We start from the raw sequence: 15,846 nt of genomic DNA, 5'->3' as shown, positions 1-15,846 counted from the left end.
AAACCTGTTGTGCTGTGCACCAGCGACAGACACCGGGAGCACCACAGAACCACAGTTCCTGGGAAGATTGCCCACAATCCGTTTGCGGGGCGATTCAAACTCAGCTGGTCAGCCTCCCCGTTACTCGTGTCGGAATCGAAAACCTTCCCGCCAGCGTGGGACTACGACCCTCGTACAGATTGACCGGCACCTGCGGTAGCCATCCAGAAGTAGGCGAGGGTTCCCAAGCTCGCGCCGTGTGGCGCCAGCGTCGCGACGACGACCCAACAACACTCGAACGATTTTGAGCCCGTGCACATAGCTGGGCTGCTGCGGAAAAGTCGCGCTTTCCGTTTTGATGCTTGAGCAGTAGGTGGAATTCTGTACATCGTCTGTCGCGCTGCTTGGCCGATCACACCTTACGGCACTCCTTGCGAGGGACCGCGTGTACGCCCTGTCCATTCGGCTCCGCATCGGGAAAAAGGGAGATCTCAGCAGGCTGGGTGTCCCCCGTTAGGAGGCAGAACGAGAAGAGGGTGCGGTCCTTCGCGGGCACGCTGGCGGAGGCAAAGATCGCCAATCACCTGAAAAAGGGAGATGACATCGCGACGAATTCTGCGTACGAAGAAAGGGTAATAACAGGCGAGGGCCACCAGTAAACGCGCACACGTCCAGAGCTTCAAGAGCGGTGACAAGACAGCTTTGTGTACTGCTGTTCTCGGAACATGCCAGACTGTAGGCCATCTTTTGGGAGTCCTCTAGGAAAAACGTCGGCGCGTTCCTCTGCATGGCCGCGTGTTCTTAAGGATTTCCTCGCGTACGAATACGCACAACCGAGGCGCACGAATGGGGACTCCTTGTGCGCGCGTGTGGGTGCACGGATACATTACCGCAGCAGACAGTACGCGCCAGCCGACGGGGCATGGAAAACTCTCCGCCGCAGTTCCCCCCAGCGCCACATGAAGCGGTGCCTGCGACGCAGTCGGAAGTCTGAGTGATCTCTGCGTACGCCTGCAGGCATCCGGCCTCTCGCCTATCCAGCGCTCGCTTCCAACCAATAGGCGCAATCACCACGTCCCCACAACACTCAGAGACAGTCGAAATAGCCGAGTACAAGCAGCGAGCGAGGTGACCCAGCGTTTCGGCAGGATCTCTGTGTCCAAAAATGTTGCACGCTTACCAGAGCAGCCATGCTCTCGACCAGAGGAGGCGCTCGCGGAAGGACGCAGGGATCATGGCGGCCTGCGAAATGACAAGAACAAACCGGTTTCTTCTGTGGCGGGTGTGTGAAGAAAAAGCGCCATCAGCGATCCACCCTCGAGCACACCATTGTGCACCACGAATCGCGGCCTTGCAAGGGATGTTGCATGAATGAACAGCGAGGCGTCCTTGAGTCAAGGCAAGACGCAAACCCCTCTTACCTTTCACTGCTAGTTTGCGCACTTCACCGGTAAAATCAGCAGTTTCTTGTTCCAAGCCGATGGACGAAACAGGCTTGAAGGCTACCCGAAAAAAGATGTTCTCTCCTAATGAACACACAGCAACCCACGCACTGCACAGAGTCACGCCGCTCCCCTAGCGTTTCAGCGCGTCTGCTGCGAGGCGGTTCTCAGCGCGCCGAATGGCCCTTTCCAGAGACACACGAAAAACGAGGCTAGTACGAGTAGCGCAGCTCGTCCCCAGCATCGCACACTCAACGAGCTGAGGTCGCGATGCGACGTTTTCTGCAGCAATGGAAGCCTCTGTCCAGGTTTCTCATGCTCCGCGCTGTGGATACACACCCGTCTTCGTGCGTGTCGACACGTTTCTAGCGCAGTTGGTGAGGTTTGCTAGACATGACTCGATTCCAGCGCGGCATTCCCCTTTCACGCGCACAAGTTTACAAACAACTGCGCCGCGGTGGGGGGCGCAAATGAGTGGCCACATCCTTGTAGTCAGCCATGACGAGAGCAGACTGCAAGCTAGTGATCGCTTCAGATAGTACTGGCATGGGTAAAACGACGAACCACCTGGAACAGTCACCGCCTCCCGTTGTTTTTGGCGGGGCAACTGGACCCGAAGGGGAGCGACAGTCCCTCCACACAAAGGGCCGAACCCCACCTGAAGTGATGCCTCCGAGCGTTCCGCCAGCGTTGTTGCTTCCGCATCTGATCCGCACGTCCGCGCCGGGGGGAATGGGACACGGTGGAGCGCCTCCAGCGCCAACTTTGCGTGCTTGATTTGTGGAAGCGGCTTCTGGACTGGACGCCGACGCAACGGATTGTTGCCAGCGCTGAGTCGGTAGGTCTACATCAGCAGCGTTGAGGGGTTCGCTCCGTGCGCGTTCCCGCCCGCCTTCCGCCTCTTCGCCACTCCCACGACACGGTCCGTCGCGATGTCCACACTCCCTCGAAAGTCTAGGTGAGGGCCCGCCCGTTTCGAGCTCGCCGGGGGCCGGTTCCGAGAAAGAAGGTACTCCCGCGTGGGGAATGAAGCGGTCGTTGTGCTCGCTGCCGCGCAGCGAGACACTCCCAAAACCCTGTCCAATCTGTGGACACGGACAGCCGCAGCGCCGAGAAGAAACCAAAAGACGACCTCGGCTCGAATGCGAAAGAGATCAAGGGGGCGAGGCGACGAAGCTCGACCAGCGTGCGTCCCAGGCTAACGCTGAGGGCCACACAGCGCACTAGTGACAACGCGAAAAGCGGGGATCTGCTCTGTGGGGTCTAACCTCTGCGCAGTTTTGCTTGACCAAAACACTGCATGCGTCGTGCACGGTCAAATGACCATAGCACAGATACTGCATACCTCAAATCCTTTCGTCGCAGGGAGCGACATCATCGCCTTCGCCAGCTCCGCCTCGACTTTGTCGAAACACGGCTCGCCTGCATGCACACAAACGCCCACAAATCAGCCAAACGCGGCTGAAAGAGACTCTCTCGTTTAGTGGCCAAAGCATCGCATGCGGCATCCTCAGCCTCTCAGTTGTCGTCAACAGTCTGCGGTGAAACGATTTGGGGGAACAAGGTAAATCCTTTCCACTGGCGAAAGGCCTGGCGCAGAGACAGGAAATTGCTTGAGCATTGGCGCTTGATGCAAATTCATCCGGGTCTCACAGAAGCGGGCTACCTCTGCCTGGATTTCGCGAGATGCGTGAGTGTGCATTTTGGTTACGTAGTGCACCTGTTCTTGCGCCTTCACGTTCCCATTCTTAGAGACGTGTGTAGAAGCAGTTTTGTCATTTCATGGAAGCGCGTGAGCGCCGCGGCCTCACTGTTCCCCGGGACTTCATTCCAGACTTCGCGGGGAAACGGCAGGACAGAGCCGTCGCAAGTAATCGTAAGACTATCGTATTCTTCGTGTACGTTTGCCCAGCAAATCAAGATAGTGTGTGGCGTGTCTGACAAGGCGTCGCTGGCGAACGCGAAAAAGCAGTTTGGCCCAGCTTTACACAGTTCATACGTATTTCAAATCGCCTGGCCATTCACAAATCGGGCGGGACTCTGAGTGGGAGCGGAGGAATCCAGTTACAGACCGCGACTGCTTACCGAGGCCAAGCGGTGGCCGCACGACTGCACCAGAGACGCACCCGCCAATCGAATCGCCCAGTGCCCGAATCTGGAAAAAGAGTAAGCACACCATCGAAAGCGGGGGATTGCACACAGTCATCTAGGCGGTCGCGGTTGCGTCTGCATTTGACCCCACCCGCCGGCATGTTTCGCAGCTGGAAGACAACTCTCCATGGAAACCGCCAAACGTCGTGAACCTTTTGGAGACTCCGCGTGGGCATAGGCCTCGATCTCTTCACAGGGATGACGAGGCCCACGGTTTCCTGCCCAAACTGTGACTATGCGGCGTAGACGCACGTTACGGGCCAAGTCGCCTTCCCCAGAGCCGTCTCGTCTCGTTTTCAAGGACACGCAAAGGTCGGAAACGAACGAATCCCAGAAGAGCCACCGCCGCCTCGATGCGGCCTACCTCTCTGGGCAGGAGAACAGTAGTTTGGTCTCTCTCTTTTCCGCCACGTTCTTCCCTGTGCTGAGTCCGGGGAAGAACTTCCTCACAGCGCCGGTCCACCTCACCTGGTTGATCTTCACAACCATTCGAACAGCCGTGGACGGGCACGGGCACCGCGTCTCAATAACCGATTCTCCTGGCGCCGGCGTGTCCGCGCCAAAGAGGAGACGACGCTTGGTTTTGTCCTCCTCCTGTAGGAGCTCGTCTCCTCGCGTGTCGTACAACCGACCGTTGGCGTCGAGATACGTGGTTCCATCTGGACTCAGCCGGACGACGCCAAGGCGATCTACGTCCTGGCGAGTCGGGGGCTGTCTCTCCCACTCTCGTCGGAGCGTGTGGGGCACGGAGACATCACCAACCTACGGCATGGGAGACGGACCAGAGACACGACCAGAAGATACTGCCAAGGCTGTAGAGCTATCGGACTTTGCCCACACCTGCGTCGAACGGCACGACCTTGGCGAGCGGCTTCCACCTGGCCAGAGCCGGCAGCTGCGATCTCTCCACCGTTCTCCGTCTTCTCGCTCACGGCCTACTCGGGCTTTGCCTCACCTGGCAGACCCAAGCCGTGAAGCTGGTGCCGTACTCCATCGCAAGCAACTTCTCGACCACTGCTCCAGCGGCGACTCGCGCCAGAGTCTCTCGTGCGCTGCTCCGGCCGCCCCCGCTTTTCGCATGAATGTGGTACTTGGCATGGTAGGCGAAATCCCCGTGGCCCGGACGCGGGATTGCCGCGAGCGCGTTGTAGTCTTGCGGCAGGCGATCTTCATTCCAGACGAGCACGGCTACCGGAGTGCCTGCAGGCAAACCCGGCCGACACAACCAAGAAGGCGAAAACCGAGAACGCCAGACGCTTTTCAGCAGCCGTGCAGGGATCCCTGCGTGGACAGGCCAACGACGGCAGATCCTAGAGGTCGCAACCGGGCGCACTTCTGAACAAACCAATCCTCTCGGAGGCTACAAAAAATGTCGCACTGCATACGCCTCGACGGAGTTGCGTGCCTGTATTGTCACCTCGGGATGCCCGCCACAGGATGCTCGTTTTTCGGCGTGAGTTGCGGCAGTTCACTCTAGGGATTCAAAGAGAAGCGCCCGTATGCCGGAATTGGAGCTACCGACTGCTCTCTCCGGGCTTCAATCGAAACCTTGCCTCCCGGGACACTACTGGGTTCCCATGGCCTGCTACAGAAGCGCTGCAGAGAAACGAACGCACCGACCTTGCTTTTCAGCGCCATTCGCTCTGCCTAGCTATAAATTAAGTGTAAATACAAATATAAATGCAAATATACATACAAATGTGCATACACATGAAATTGTATGGATATATATGCTTGTATACATGAGCACGTGCTGGTATTTGCATGCCGCATCGTTGGCTTCCTCACCGAGTGTATATCCGTCCTCCACACCAGCGAGAATGTGTGCTCGGTCTTTTTCTGCCCGCTGCGTCGACAGGAGTCCTTGGCCGGGTCTTCTGCGGTCTAACTGGGGCTGAATATCTTCGACGCAGAGGGGAAGCCTAGGAGGCAGTCCGTCGATTATACACCCAACGGCGGAGCCATGCGACTCGCCAAACGTGTGTACGCGCAACGCAGTTCCGAAAGACGACATCTGATTCAACGGAACGGGCTCAGATGCACGGGCACGAGCAGGGATTTGCGGCTGCTAGGAAGGCTGGAGTGGGAGGCAATGTGTGAGAATTTCTCGTGGCAACTCGTCCGTGAGAAAGCGTGGTGTAACACGAGACAGATGCAGATAACGGGATTGTGTTACCGCGAAAAAAAACGGCCATCAGAAGCGACGGGAAAGGGGAGTTTCGTGACCGTGTCTCCATCGCTCCGTACAAGGCGTGCCCAGGAGAACCCGTGTACGTCTCCAGCCCCGTCGCGGTAGCGTTTAAACACGGCAAAGGCGCCCTGTCCTTGTCTTCTTAACCGAGGAGAGGCCGCCAAACGACACACGTAGAGACGGCATCCATTCTCATCTACTCGTCATATATTAGGAGAGAGGCGGTATGCCCCGTATCGCTGCGGCCTGCCTCAACCCTAGACCGGCCGCGACGCACACTGGTCAAACGTGGCGAATATCGTTGCAAATGGGAATTTAAGAAGAGGGGTTCAGACACAGTATCGAGGTTAGAGCGACCAGTATCCTTGTGATGTATACTAAGAGAGGATCAGTGGGGCCAGGCTACTAGCTCGTCCAGCGCTCCGCGCGCGTTCGGCAAGTCACTGGTTAACCGTGTAGCCGCAGAGAAACGTGCCCGGTCGGCCGTCACAAGCCCAACCGATGCGTCTTTGGCCTGGTTCCCGCGCCGACCAGCCACCCGCTCTGGGGGAAAGTATGTCATCTCTTTCCTTTGTTGCCTGCAGATCAGCTTTTTGTTTATTGTGAGACGAGAGTGTTTGTCGAGCGGTGCTTTCGCCTGTTTGCACGTACCCGCAGTTCAAGCTGTGTCCCTGTGCGTGGCACCGGAGCCGGCCCCCACTGTGGGCGAAACTGGATCGTTCGCCGAGGATTTCCTGGAACCGACCCGTCAGACTCACGGTTTTCCCCAGTCCCGCCCGCCTTCCTGGTGAAGAAACGGGATGGTCTGAGTCGTTGGGCATTTTATCCGTGGAAACTTCAGTTCTTCAAAATGAAAGTCCTCCGTGTGCTTGTTGCCACGTTAGTAGTGGCCATGGGGCTCTGCTTCCAGAGAGCAGATGCGGCTGATGAACGTGAACACTCCCCGACGTTTCAGAGACTGGGCGCGCAAATGGATGACGCGTATGCAGGTGCGGCTGGGAGGATGCAAGGTTTTAGAGAATCGATTTCTGACGCTGCTCGGGTTAGGGGAGCAGCAGCATGGGACTCCCTCGGGAGAAGGACAGGAGTGTGGCCCGGATATATTCTTGCCGCTGCGGCACTTACGATGGCCATGCTGGGAGGATACTGGATGGGAAAGAGGAGGACGCAGAAGCAGCTCAAGAAAGCCCTTAAGAAGCAGATAGAATAAAGGACCGTGGCGCTCAGGCAGTTGAGGGTTGAAATTGGCGCTTGTCTTACTGTGCCGTATGTTTCGCGGTGGTCCTTCTGCCTATCCAACGGGCAGGGATTTCCGATTCCACACAAAAGAGTGCAGATGTGACGAGACTTGCCGAGGGACTGACATTCCGTGCTTTATGCAGATATGTTAGACGAGGTAACTTTTCTGTACATGGAGCAGCCGTCCGCTCTTTCGCGAAGAGAGGCGGCTGACCGCGGCTGTGGCCACTGCGTTTTCCCACTGGAATAGTCAGTGTGGTTGTGCATCGTGTGGTGAAGAAGAAATCACTGAGTAGAATTTCATTTGAATGGCTTCCTCGACGAGCGTCTTTCACATGTAATCCTTGTGTCAAACCATTCGTGGGGATCCTTTAAATGGAACGAGTACCCCACAACAAAGCCCTACGGCACGGATCTGGCCGTTCGGTTCGTGCGCGAAGCGCTTTTCGCAGACGCAGTGCTGTACAAGTTGTTGATCTTGGCGGTTTTGCGTCCGTATGCTGAACTTATTATGCGTAACATGATAAACGTCGTGCTCGTACACCGAAACTTGCAGCTGTTTGTTTGGTCAAGGGGTGAGCGCCCAATCTCGATCATCGCGCAGAACCCTCACCTGGCGCGCCGCCCCCGAATCAGAAACTCGAGTGTGCCGCAAGCCTTCCATTTGTGGCTCAAAAATATCTTTGATACGTAGAGAGGCGTTGCAGACACCCACCGTCCTGGATATAAAAAGAAAACTTCCCAGTTCAGTGGGTTCAGTGGATGTGCGCACTACGTGGCAATTAGCAACAGTCGTACTCGTGGACAACGAAGAGACGCATGCGCTCGAATACAGGAAATCACGTAGTCTTGAGAGAGTAGTAGTCTGCCGTTCGGCTCTGGCCGCCATTTTTTTAGGCTGCACTAGTGTGCTTGAACTCGCGAGAGCTGGAAGGCGAGATGTAGCACAGCAGATTTATACTTTGAAATACTGAGTTCAGTAACCCAGTGCTGTCTTTGCACAGTGTCTGTAGTGCACGGACCAGGTAATCACAGCAGAGCGGCTGTTGACGGTGCGCAGTGTGTTTCGGGCGTATCCTCTCGAGAAGGTGCGACCTTCCGCTCTTGTGCAGTGCTGACTGTCGCAAGAACTCGAAAACATAGGAAGTTCTGGTATGGCAGCAACCATTACGGACCTGTATTTTTGAAGGCAGTCATGTAGATGAACAAGCGTGTTTCCGTGCACATGCGAATGTTCACGGAACTTGTAAATTAACCGCCCAACAAAACTACTGGTGTATACGCATCTGGTCTTTTAGTTGTGTGCCTGGATTGGGTTTTAGAGGTGGCAGCCCCTGATGCTTGACGAAGGGTTGGCGGCCTGCTGGAAAGTTGCACAGATGCATTCGTTTCCGAAGGTGCTCAGTTGGTGTGGTGACTTGTCAAAGCACGTGGGAGGGACTCTTCAGGTATTTCATTCCTCGATGAGATAATCCTTATGTAGACTATAGCTGTAGGTCACCGCAGTTGCACGCCATTGCTTCCAACGGCGGTTTCTGCTATGCTCAGAAGAACACGGCTGTTTAATGTCCCCCCCTCCTGACGCCTCGTGTATCATGAGCGGTGATGTATTTCCCGTTTTCCGGCTCTTTCACCCTCCTTGATTCCGCGCCAGGTGCGCTAGTCTAGTTGCGCGGACTCCGTAGGGCGACTGCTGCCAAAATTGCTCGGATTTGAGTTGTGTGCGTGGAGTTCTTTTTAGCAGCCTTCTTGCAGAAGGTTCACAACCACTTTTGCCCCAGTCGGTGGAACTTGCCTTCGACCAATGGTTAAGAAGACCGGCCGATGCCGTGCCCGTACGAATATGCTGATGAAGATAATTTCCGATTAGACGCCTGAAGAAATCGTATTCCCTTGGTGCGACAGAGTTGTGGCAATCCTGCCTCCCGGCGGAAACCGCACGGCCCCGGCTTAAAAATTCCCTAACGGGGTTCGTGTCCCCCGCGCGGTGTCCCGAATGTGCGTATTGCATGCACTCCGCCGTTTTTTGCGCAGAGAATGGGGCAAAAAACGATCACGGCACGTCACACCCCGCTTCGGAAGACACACTTGAATGCCGTGTTTTCTTTTCTCGTGAGGTCAACTGCGAAGCGGGAGTCTCTTCAGAGGTTGTCGTTGCTGTCCGCCAGGACACCGTTGCTCGGTTTCCTTTTGCTGGGTCAACAAAAATTCCAGCATATCCCTCCAAGCGCACAACCCGTGTCTGTCGAGGCCCTTTTCCGTACAGAGAAACCGGGGAGAGACAGACGGAATCATCTTTTAATAAAGGACTCCGTCTGAATTTCCCTTTTGCTGTTTAACTCGGCTTCGCTAGACCGAAGAGAGTCACAGCAAGGACCGCGCGCCGTGACATGAAGCGACGACACGGCAACCCAAGTAGAGAGACCCAACTGCCAGATATGATACCAGATAATTGATCCGGTACCTTCATCCTCGTGGAGAACGCGCGCGAGAGAGAACTTCTCGGGATTTTTCCTGTCTCTCGGAAGCCCCTAGGGAGTCCTTGATACCTGCCAGAAAAGACGTAGACCCGCTGCATCTCTACAGGGTCAGTCCCCCTCAACGTCGGCACGAGAACGTGTGTCTCGTGGTTTTTCTTCGCAGTCAGGATTCTCCCTTGAACCCACAAAAAAGCTCTCTGGGGGTTTCGTAACTCCACCTTTGCTGGCCCTGGTGTGTATACCTTACGAGGCTTTGCGCGCTTCGTTTCTCGTCCGCGCCGCTGACCTTCCCGTCTACTCTAGGAAGGAAGCCTTTGCACTTTGGTGTCGCGCGTTGTTCCACGGAGACACAGAGTCCCTCGTTTCCTGGGAGCCCCTGCTTTCGCAGTCTCCGCCAGAAAAAGCGCCGCCTCGCCCCGCCATTCGGCCTTTTCTCTGCACTGCGATGCCTGCCGCTGTTCGTCGTTGGTCGTTGTTTTCCTTGCTCACTTAGACGCTTAGGCTCCTCTCGCCTCCGGCTTCTTTGCGTCGTTGCTTCGTCTCTCGCGGCTTGCGACGCGCGCTCCGCCTCCCTCTCACAGATCCCACTACGCGCCGTCTTGTCGCCGCCGCGCTTGCATCCGCTCCCCCCTTGCCAAGAGCCCCACATGCCCCGCACCACCCATGGCTCGGCATCGTAGCCGTTCCGCTGGGAAGGAGGGAGACCGCGGGGAGAGGCGGTTGTCCCGATCTGCCTCGTCAGGTCGTCGGTCGCCGTCGCCGCGCCTGTCGAAGCGAAAGGCTCCTGGCACGTCAAGCAAACGGCGGCCAGAGAAGGAGAGGCGGTCGCGGTCCAGTTCCTCGCGGCGGCATCGATCGAAAAAGAGAACCGCAGAGAAGCGCTCGTCGCCTTCGCCTCCGAGACCGGGCCCCGACAGGGCCGAGGAGGATGCCTCGCCCAAGAAGGACAAATCGAAGGCGTCCTTCCGGTCCGTTGCCCCCCCCAAGGGGCTGTCCTCTCGCACTGGCCGTCGCAGGAGTCCGAGTCGGTCGCCCGATGGAAGGGACAACGACGGAGTGAAGAACGGGGTAGACGCCGAGAAGCCCCACAAGAAGTCTCGCGCTGTCTCCCCGCGGCCGCCGCCCCGCTCCCTCTCGCGGAGTCCCTCCGCCGGCGAGGTTGGGTCGCGAAGAAAGACGAGTCGGAGCGGGAAGGCAGCTCGACCGAAAGCCAGCAAGCGCAGCGAGAGTCCGCGAAGAGGGAGAAGCCGCTCGCATTCGCGTCTCCGAACTGAGAAAAAGGCTGCAAGCTTCGGCGACTCGCCGGGGGTCAGGCGCCCTCGCCGACGCCGTCGACGGGGAGGACATAGCCCTCGCCGCAGCCTCAGCAGAAGCCGCAGCGGCAGTCTCCGGCTTCCTCGGCCCAGCCCTTCGATTCAGCGTCAGCCGCGTCGCGACACCTGGTCTCGTGGGAGAGGCCGAGGCCGCCGCGACAGCAAGAGTCGGAGTGGGAGTCGCAGTCGCAGTCCCTTCTCTCCGTTCCCTCGGCGGTTCCTTCCTGAAGGAAGGCTTGGAGCCTACGGCTCGCCCCGCGCCTCCGGACCAATGGCCAGTCGGAGAGGACGAAACGAGCACGACGATTTCCTTGCCGCACTGCCTCCAGATCATCCGTTCGCCTCGCGGGCGCCGCCCAAACACAGTACCACGCCGTTGTTACCCCCCCTGTCGCGCATGGCTCTGGAGCCGAGGCGCGGCCCGCACCCCCTCTTTGACCCGCGCAGCGGTCCCAGAGACGGAGCCTTCTGGGGCTCAGGGGGCGACCGCGGTCGCCCTACCGCGGACCGTGGACCCAACGAGCGCTGGGCGAGGGGCGAAGAGATCCCGGACGACGGCCTCATGGGGGGAGGTGCCGGCGCTTTCGGCTTGCGGAGGGACGCCTGGGCAGACAGAGGGCGACTCGGAAGCTCTGCGATGCTGCCTCGGGGAAATTCGCCCCCGCCCTCCTTCTTTCAGGAACGCCTCATGGTGCGACGCAAGATGGTGCAAGATGCAGAAATGGCTGGCATCATGAAGGAGCAGAGACGAGGTGAGAAGACAGCAAAGAGCCGATGCAGCGCACCTGCTTTCCAACGCAAAGGCCTTCGGAGGAGACTGCGTCCCTCTCGCACTCCGTGATGTGTCCAGGGGAGGTATGCGTGTAGCGCGTGCCCCAGAGCTCTGTCGAGTCGTAGGAAAACGGGTGAAACGAGGCGTCCCTTCTCTCTGCTGCGCGACTGCGTGGATCAATTTCATGAGGGAACGAAGAGAGAGAGAAGGGATCGAATGCGGGAACGGGTGTCTCGACGCCGGATCAGAGGAAAGGATGTGACACACACTCGGGTGGCGGGCGCGGTCTGTTTCGGGCCGGCGCCATCCGTCTGCGTCTTGCAAGACAGCGAGACAGAGTGTGCGGTTAATCGCGTCGCGGGCGGCTCGTAATTCCCGAGTGACCAGGGTCTGGCTGTGTTGGGGAGACGTTTCCGTACTCTGTCCCTATACCAGCGGCGCGCAGTTCGCGTGTGCTGAGAGGGCCAGGCAGGGGAAGGGAAGAGCAGCAAGCTGGTACCTCGGCTGTATGTGTGATCGCAGCTTCCCGCAACCTACACACGCCTTCATCCTTGTTTTCCCGTGTTCAGTTGTCTAGGCGCGGGGGTCGAAAGACCCTGTTCTTTGTGCGCTTGTCTCTCATATGCCGGTTCCTCGTGCTCGTTTCCTTGGCGCCTTTGCTGTGCATGCGCGTAGCCTTGAAGCGGACCCTCAAACCTGCTCTTATGGTAGACAGATGCACGACTCCTCCGTTTCTTCTTCGCGTGTTCTACAAAGTTGACGATCAGCATTCTTTCGAGCAGTTCCAGCAGCGCGGCCGTGAGCCCGTCGAGGACGAGTTGCAGGTACGGCCGTTTTGCGCCTATGTCGCACAAATTCGTGAAAAGGAGAGGGACAGTTGGTCGCCTTCTCTTCGCCGTAGCGCAGGATTGTGTATGCGCGAAAGAGGAAGTTATCCCAGTCCAAAGGAAGGGAACAAGAGGGGGCCGGGCAGGAGGGAAATGCTAGCTCAGGCGCACCAAAGCGATGCAGCTTGACTCGGGAATTCCGTGCGAGTTTACGTTGTATCGCATTCTGTCGGCGCGGGACGCGTGTCCAGACAGTGCGCCCCCTGATCTGTTTTCTTTCGGAGGTTTGGGTATGTTCCGCCATTCGCTTTTTCGCTGTCTTTGTTGGCGGCTTCCGCGTGGCCGTCGCGTCTCCTCTAGTCCAGAGCCTTCTCGTGTCCTTTGCGCGCATCGGGGATTGCTCCGCCAGGCTTTCCATTTTTCGAGATTACCCGCACAGTGGGATACCTGGCCGGAAGAGCTGGTTCTTTGCCCCGTTGCGTGCATCCACAGGTCTATGCTTGGATGGACAGCAAGCTTCGAGAGATCGCGTACCTGGTCAAAGACGTTTGCTGGGAAGCGAGGGACCGCCATGCAGTGTGGAAATTTCGCCTTGTGTACCCCGGTGAGGAGGACATGCTTTAGCGAGGGGCCTTTCCGCCCGCGGCGGCACCTGTCCCCGTGTAGTTTTCTCCGCTTTCTCGAGCTAGGTAGCACACCAGCAAAAGAGCTGGACAAAGTCCACGGTGACTGTCTCAGCGTGTCCCACTGCTGACGAAGCTCCTTTTACGACGCCCTTTCAAACTTACTGGCAACGGTCAAGGGGGAGAGGAGAGCTGCGCACAAGCGACGCATTGCCGCTGACCTCCCCGTGCATGCAGGCGAGGGAGACCCGAGCCAGACTGGCAAGCGCGCTCTCTGCACATTCCTTGCCGTACTCGTCGCGGGAAGTCTGGCGGAGATGCGGTCTCTCGGAAGGCACGGTTTCTGGCCGAGGGGGACGGGACTGTTCGTACAGAGGGCCTTTGTTCTTGGTGTCCGTGTCTTCAGACAAAACGGGGAAGAACGTGATTGCAGATATTGGGCTCCTGCACTCCACAATTCCCGATCTCAAGGAAGATTCGAAATCTCTGGCGGTAAGGATCGTCCCAGTTCCTTGCCCCTCCCGACTTCCCTGCTGAAGCACACGGAGACGACGCGCTTCCTTCAACCTGAGTCCGTCGCCCAAGTCTGGGCCTGCCCACCCAGTGTCTCTGTGCCTTTGTGCCTCACTCGCTTTGCCTGTTGCTCTTTTCTCTCTTGTTCACTGTCGGGTCTCGAGAGGGTGCACAGTTGTGCCAAGTCGGAAAGTCGGATGCTCTGAATCACTTGATTTCTTTCCAAAGATGCCGGCGTTTCTGTCGCCGCTCTTTGAGGCCTAGGTCGACGGTTTCCTTTCAGACAGCGCATAGTGCCAGGTCATGGGCGCCGGGGGAACAGGAGACGAAAGCGGGCAATGGGGCCATTTTGGTGCTGTGGATGTCGGCACGGTTAAAGGGGAGGCGAGAACTGGGGACGTTGTCGCGGGGTCGTTCAGTGGACAGGTCTGGCGACGCCTCTTCTCGCTTTTTCGAGCAAGTTGCTTTTCTTTGCGCCTTTCTTTGCGCCACCGTTCCCCGCTGGAAAACGATGCGCGGCGAAGGGAACGCGTGCGTCGGAAAGGTCTAGCGATGCCTATTAAGGCAGTCTGTTTGGCGACAATCGATCCAAGTCGTGTGTCTCGCGATGGCTCCCTGGCGCCACAGTTCTCTAAATCTTTCCAGCCTGTTTCCTGCTCTTGCCAATGTTGGGCGAGAACGCATTTCGCTTTGCCCGGGTCCTCTTTATTTCCTTCATGCGCAGGACGTGAAATTCCAAATCGGCGATTTCCTTCTTCTGTCGATCGTGAAAGACAAGAAAGACGCTGACAACCATCTGTCTCGAGCGGGGCAGCCGCTGCGTACAACAGCAGGCGGATGGGAGAAAGTGGTTCAAGAGGAACTGGAGGGTGTGAATTCTGCGGTCGGGGACTCCAGTGGAGACGGGGCGGCTGAGGAAGGGGGGTTGGCAAGCGCCGGCAAAGACGGGGACGAGACCGCGGCGGAAGATAAGTCGAAGACTGGAATGAGTGCGAGGGACGACGCGGCGCATCACGAAAGTGACAAGAAGGAAGACGACGAGGGAGAGACAGAGGCTTTCGAGAATCAAAGATACACCGCCCCAGACCAACACACCGACGATGCAGATGACTTGGAAGAGAGGAAAGACCATGGGGCCGCTACAGCTCTCGCAGAGTAAGGCGCCCACAGAAAACGGACGTCTGCCGCAGCGTCTCCATTTCGGAACGTTTACCCTCGCAGTTCCGAGCGCATTTCAACCGACCCCTACGGGTATTTGCGGGTCTGCAGCGTCCGCGTTTTTTCGAACGGGCGCGTGGTTCTCAGCCACTAGAGGACCGGGAATCCCAGCCTTGGTGACTCCGACCCGCGGTCAGCGTTTGGGGTCAAGCAAACAATAGGCAAAAAGCCATGCCTTTGCTTTGTTGGACGAGTTGCTAGCCAGCGCAACTGTACACGAAGATGGGACAAACGAGGTCTGACGCAGTACGTTTCTTGCGTACCGCAGCCTCGAATAGCGATGGAATTCAGCCACGAAGCAACTCTAAACTGTGACGGAAGTTCCCAGTATTTTCCGTGTTTCGAAAGCGCTGGTGTATGTGTGTGTGTGCCGCCGATGAATGGGATGTAGCTGGGGGTGAAACTTTTTTGCCCCTAGCTAGACCGGCGGTTGTTGATACGAAATCCCAGTCCAGACTTCTTCACAGCTGTCTACAGACTGTCATTTTGAGAACGTCGATCGCGGTGCTTTGAGAGGCAATTTCGGCTGAAGTATCTACGGCGGGGCTGTGTTATGCCTTGTCTCTGCTAGAGTTAGGTGCCAGCACTGTAGCAAAGAAGAAAAAGTATGAATCTAGGGTTAGACGAGGACGGGCAGTAATGGTGAACAACATTACAGTCCAGGTGGACAGAAAGAAGCACAAAACTTAGGGTGCCAGCAGCACGAAAAAAGCCGTTAACGTCTAATAAACGTTTCGCCAAGATTTTGCCTTTTCTATTCAGAGAGGACGGCATGGGAGCTTCCCATGGAGAGACAAACCAGCGAGCAGTGGAGCGCCGCGAGGGTACACGTGGAGACAGAAGGGAAGGCATCGAGACGATGCCATCCGTAGAGACAGAAGCGAGTCGTGGCGTGAAGCGAGATGCGGAGAAAGAGTCAGGGGGTGAAGCAGATAGTTCTTTGGTACATAAAGCTTCTGAACGAGGCCTTTCTATCCCGCCGAAGGTGCATGCTACGGGGATCGTCAGCGACGAAGCGCAAGGACAGGAGAGCGGCAACGGCGCGACGCCAAACGATGAAAAAGAGGGCGAGAAGAAAGTCGCACCAGCGGAGCGGCG

At 57.4% G+C, this 15,846-nt stretch overlaps 3 protein-coding genes across 3 annotated transcripts; 2 read left to right on the top strand and 1 right to left on the bottom strand.

Annotated features, from left to right (window-relative positions):
- Positions 1-470: 470 nt before the first annotated feature.
- Positions 471-5,586, bottom strand: NCLIV_023120 (Chorismate synthase, related; the record flags this gene model as incomplete). Its single annotated transcript, XM_003882507.1, has 9 exons — positions 471-563; positions 1,160-1,221; positions 1,401-1,505; positions 2,080-2,506; positions 2,767-2,843; positions 3,507-3,576; positions 4,041-4,334; positions 4,528-4,772; positions 5,361-5,586. 9 exons carry the CDS (start codon positions 5,584-5,586, stop codon positions 471-473), a joined length of 1,599 nt encoding a protein of 532 aa, XP_003882556.1.
- Positions 5,587-6,613: 1,027 nt separating this feature from the next.
- On the top strand, positions 6,614-6,973 carry NCLIV_023110 (hypothetical protein; the record flags this gene model as incomplete). The annotated part of the gene is made up of 1 exon (XM_003882506.1): positions 6,614-6,973. The coding sequence occupies one exon, from the start codon at positions 6,614-6,616 to the stop codon at positions 6,971-6,973; it is 360 nt and encodes a 119-aa protein (XP_003882555.1).
- A 4,093-nt stretch (positions 6,974-11,066) lies between these two features.
- On the top strand, positions 11,067-14,689 carry NCLIV_023100 (conserved hypothetical protein; the record flags this gene model as incomplete). The annotated part of the gene is made up of 5 exons (XM_003882505.1): positions 11,067-11,547; positions 12,243-12,391; positions 12,887-12,998; positions 13,424-13,509; positions 14,255-14,689. 5 exons carry the CDS (start codon positions 11,067-11,069, stop codon positions 14,687-14,689), a joined length of 1,263 nt encoding a protein of 420 aa, XP_003882554.1.
- Positions 14,690-15,846: the final 1,157 nt, after the last annotated feature.

Source organism: Neospora caninum, chromosome VIIa (genome assembly GCF_000208865.1).
Source record: "Neospora caninum Liverpool complete genome, chromosome VIIa".
NCBI lineage: Eukaryota > Apicomplexa > Conoidasida > Eucoccidiorida > Sarcocystidae > Neospora > Neospora caninum.
The sequence above is the reverse complement of the archived record's forward strand: the minus strand, read 5'-3'. Positions and strand labels throughout refer to the sequence as shown.